We start from the raw sequence: 4,838 nt of genomic DNA, 5'->3' as shown, positions 1-4,838 counted from the left end.
GTACATTGTTTTAATATTCTTTCGCGATTTTTAGTTCGTTTGTTAGCTACACACTTTCTATCGAACTCGACTGGATTTTTTTTACGGACTGCATTCTGTAGAAGTTGGTGGTCGCCCACCTCGCGTTAGCATTTAAAGTAGGTACGGCCTATGCATGCAGTAAGGGCCAAATGTTGTGTCTTGTGTTGTGTTTTGTGTGGTAAGTTAAATGCAGCCTTAGCTGAAATATGTTAACAGTTGTATAAATGCAAGAATGTGTAGTAGCACTGCGATGTTTAGTGGCGATAGAGGCTTGTAAAATTAAAAGCGCGGCCCTGCAATTTCCTACACACGCCACTTGCTGACGGTAGAGCCGTCCACAAGAGGGTGTTTTTGGCCTCCTCTTCCACACTGGACAAGACGTTTCAGACTATAAATGCAGTCTATACTGTATGGTAATGTTATTCCTTTGCGCACTGAAGTGTGGTCTAACTACAATGCTATACCTACTTGCTGTACTCCATGTATTATCTATTTAGTCCTTAAATGAAGTCTATGCTTTTCTGCACAGGTCTATATTGTTTAAGTATACTTTGGAGCACAGATGGCTAATGATGCCCTCGTGTATATAATCTATATACAGTACTATCACTACAATATATATTCCACTCCTTCCCACCTAGCATTCAAAATAAATATATATTTTACATACATATATAGCATCAGGATATATACCTGATTTGTATTCCCTGTGTATTACCATGCTTCATGTGGTTTTTTTTAGACCACTCAAATCATTCGAATAACCCTATCATTAAATCCACGTGAGATAGTGTTAAAGTGTCACCATCGCAGAGGCTGCGATTCAATGCATCTAATTGTCATCAATTCGCAGATATCAGATGCACAGAAAGGTCTACAATTAAACCCCAAAGATTGGGTTTAAAGTTCTGGGTGAATACATCATTATTACTTGAGTCTCAAGACAATTGTTGTACATTGGGAGGCGGCGTTGCTGTATGTAATCCAAATAGAGTCAAATTTTAAGGTAAAAATTGTCCAGATATTTGGGCCAATGCCAGTTACAGCTTATGGTAGGTTTTTTTAATATATGGGAGGAGGAAATCCAGACATTTCAGGGTGGGAGAACATTCACACTCCACAATTGAAAGGGGCCCGAATTGGGAATTGAACCCAGGTCTTTCTTGCTGTGATGCACTAGTGCAGTGGTTATTCTTCTTAGCCTGGGGGTGCACGCCCTGGGGGTGCAAGATGCCCTTTCTGGGGGTACAAGATGCCCTTTCTGGGGGTACAAGATGCCCTTTCTGGGGGTACAAGATGCCCTTTCTGGGGGTGCGAGACATGGCCAGATTTTTTTAGAAGGTAATACATCGAAAACACAAATTCAGCATGGGAACATAAATACAACTACTTTGTTTCATCAAACCTCTATGTATTTATTAACATACTTTTTTTATGATTAGAGAACCAAGGAACGGGGGTGCAAGGTCTGTAGTAAAGATTTAGAACCACTGCACAAGTGTCACCACTGCCACCACCTTGCCCACCCTATTCGCGATATGGTCATCATTTTCATTCTGAAATCTCACGTGTGACGTTAACTATCATCTGCCGGCCGCATGGAGCTTGTTAATGGTTGTATACTCTGTGGGCACCAATAAGTGTGGTGATTTAACGACGAGCGTAACATAGGGGACATTTTATTTTCGCCGTGTGCCTCATGGCTACACTTTTACTGGTTTCGCAGACAATATTCCCGCTCAGAAATTATGGTTTCAGCAAAACCATTGCCGCCTTCCGCCAATTCTACAAGAGTCATCATTTTTAGCTGCCTTTCGGTGGGATGCAAAATAAGCCCCTCCATAAACCGAATATTAACACAACAATATATAATTAACCATTAAAATACAGAACTCTTCCATTTGCAAATGGCAGCAATTGCTCAAACTATTACACGAATGGCTTTCTTTGTCTGTTTTTCAGGTGCAAAACAATCTGAGGCCGTAAGATTCGCAAAGGTGTGGAGAGACGTGCACTATTTCTTACACTAACATTAAACAAGAATAATGGCCCTTTGCTAATCTACAACTGGGTGAAGGCCTCACAATATGTATGTGAATTTTGATTTAAAGCTTTCGTGACTGCAGGGATTCATATTCTTGGTTCTTTCGGTAAAGTCACGTAGAAGGGAAATAATAAAATAAGAAAAATATAAAACAAAATTCTAACGACGTTTCGACTGCAACACAAGCAATCATCATCAGCTGTGGATTTCACACCTGTGGATTTCACACCTGATGATGATTGCTTGTGTTGTAGTCGAAACGTCGTGAGAATTTAATTGTTTGATATTTTTATTATTTTATTATTTCCCTTCTACGTGACTTTACCGAAAGAACCAAGAATATGAATATAATATGTATGTGATCGGGGTTCCTATATAGGATGGCCACCTTTTCCGCTGACAAAACATAAACACGTCTCAGCATAAGTATCAAAACGGCAGTACTCGCATAGTACGTATATGCCAGCAGTAGACGAGGCATAAATAATGCAGTGTGGTTAAATTGCAATGCCAGGAATTGCCGTTTTCATGTTAATCATCTGATGTGATGTACTCTGTGTTGCATTTCTCTGGCAGTAACACTCAAGCTTATCGCCAACGGAGAACAGCGGGGAGGGATCATGGAACTCGGCGAGATCGGCTCCGTTAGTGCTACATTTGAGAACATTCCTCTGCACCCAACTCTCAATCGGGCATTTCTTGCTGAGTTCGCGAAGCAAGAGACAGATCCTGCCGAGCAGAAGGTTAGGCGTTCACTCTGCGTGCTATGTAAACCATCACGCTGTACTCCGGTCATCTTCGCAGCGGCTTTTGGATAGCCATTGAACAAAGACGGTCACTGCATCGCGCGCTTTCTGGATGTGCTTCTGTGGCTATCTGGAACGATTTTTCTTCCGATATTAGAAAGCCACTGTAGCTATGCACTTTTAAATCTAGATTGAAAGCTAATTTCTTTAGAAATGCTTTTTGGGTTTAGTTTGTTGTCCTTCCCCGCACCTCCGATTAGCACGGTTGGCTACTTACGATGTGGTTGTGCTGTGTACATTTCTCTGATGTGTTTTCGGGCTGTGCCGCGTGTTGTTGGAGGAATAGGTAAACCCTGAGGAGGGAGAAGCTCCCCAGCACACGGATCGAAACGTCGGACTTTGTGCCGAACAACAACGCGACAAAACCTGAAAACACAACGGAGAGAGCCTCACAGCAGAGCTCCCTGGAATGTCCAACCACTCAAACCTGTCTTGACCAGAAGTGCAGTGGGCTGATGCAGTCAATCATCACCCTTGACAAAGGCATTTTATGATCTGCTGAAGCTCCCAGAATTGATGCTGGAAGGCAAACCCAATCGATGCCAGTTGACCGTCTGCTTTTATTGCAGTGAGCTGAGGTTGTGTAGACAGCTAATTCACTACAGCATGTGCTTTATTTAAATTGGCCCCCCTCCACCCATTACTAATTTAAGGACCTAAAGACTTGAAGGAGAAAAAAAACTGCTGCATTCGCCCAGACTCAGCAGTCCAATCTTGACACATTAAATAAAACATGAAGATGACGCGACTGACCCTCTTAACTAGAAATGCCACACTCTCCTGCTTACGCATCTAGAAAATAAGCAATAATATGAAATAATTTATACCGTGAGCCACCCGATATATACGAACACCCAGCGACACTGCCGCAATGGCTCTCCTTGTTTTCAATACAGGGCTCCGGTCCCGTATTGTTTTTTAAATAATATTTCACTGGACTGTGGGGAGTTGATGTGTCTATTAAAAAAGCTGTCAGAAATTATGAAAGTTGTATTTTACCCCTTTCGTTGACAAGTAATGTTTACTCTGTCCACACAGTTGCCCTGTTTGTTGTGCTTTTTTCGTGTAATTGCAACGTGCATGGATAATGAAATGCTGTAAACAGTTTAGTCATGTGCCGGCTGAACAAATGAATACTCACTCGGCCGCCTAGTCGTGACATTTCTGCTGTTGAAATAACCAATGTGTATTTTCCGTGATTAATTTCACATCGGTTTATTAAAAAGGGTCACTTCACTGTCTCTGAACGTGACGCTTATGCAATGCCAAGAATCTGACATTTTGTTTTAATCTTTTGTCAATAAAATGCAAGCAAAGGTTTCATCTTGACCATATGCGTGGATAATTAGTATTTTTCAGTGTTGTACTTGAAATCGAGATATTTCTTTTTAACAGTTGGATTTGCTCGCTCTTGAGAAAATGCTGGACGATGGAGCGGATATCAATTGCTCTCATGAACATGGTCAAACTGCATTGCATCAGGTTGGCAACACGCCATTCATTAACATTTAATATTGCAACATGACTTAAAATACGCACGTGTACAGTCATTTTGTCAATCCACTGCTGGATGAAGGCCTCCATATGTTCTGCGGGTCGTGGACTATCTTACCATACTTCACCATGCTGGTCAATGCAAGTTGGTTAAGGTGGGTGCGTAGATGTGGGAGCTCAGAGAACAACAGTGTGCTTTGCTGCATGACTGTCTGCTGCCCACAATGCAGGCCTCGCAGCAGCTGATAATACATGTACTTATGTATGGTAGTCGCCCAATCAAGCACTACCAAAGCCAAAAATCCTGCTTAGCTTCTGAGATCTGACGACATTGGAACATTCTTGGTGATTTGATCGTGCGCCACCTTACCCGACCTTAAATATTTTTACCAAACATCCTAAGCAGCACCCTCGTTAATAAGCCTGGAGTTTCGCTGAGAATGTCATGGTTAAAAAGGCCAAAGCATCACGAT

The 4,838-nt window shown here is 42.0% G+C and overlaps 1 protein-coding gene across 6 annotated transcripts in view; it reads left to right on the top strand.

Moving 5' to 3' along the window:
• Positions 1-4,838, top strand: part of LOC133353353 (transient receptor potential cation channel subfamily A member 1-like) — a 34,305-nt gene that overhangs the window by 427 nt on the left and 29,040 nt on the right. For 2 of the 6 annotated variants that reach the window (XM_061569535.1, XM_061569536.1), the window contains exons 2-4: positions 1,984-2,018; positions 2,642-2,808; positions 4,267-4,353. In XM_061569535.1, coding sequence (XP_061425519.1) covers positions 2,686-2,808; positions 4,267-4,353 — 210 coding nt within the window. In that variant the 5' untranslated portion in view covers positions 1,984-2,018; positions 2,642-2,685. Of the gene's footprint in view, positions 1-27; positions 142-874; positions 1,363-1,475; positions 1,488-1,983; positions 2,019-2,641; positions 2,809-4,266; positions 4,354-4,838 lie in introns of those variants that run through there. The other 4 variants (XM_061569532.1, XM_061569534.1, XM_061569533.1 and 1 more) reach the window with 4 other exon arrangements.

Source organism: Lethenteron reissneri, chromosome 43 (genome assembly GCF_015708825.2).
Source record: "Lethenteron reissneri isolate LAM-NWPU_2019-01 chromosome 43, ASM1570882v1, whole genome shotgun sequence".
Taxonomy (NCBI): domain Eukaryota; kingdom Metazoa; phylum Chordata; class Hyperoartia; order Petromyzontiformes; family Petromyzontidae; genus Lethenteron; species Lethenteron reissneri.
The sequence above is the reverse complement of the archived record's forward strand: the minus strand, read 5'-3'. Positions and strand labels throughout refer to the sequence as shown.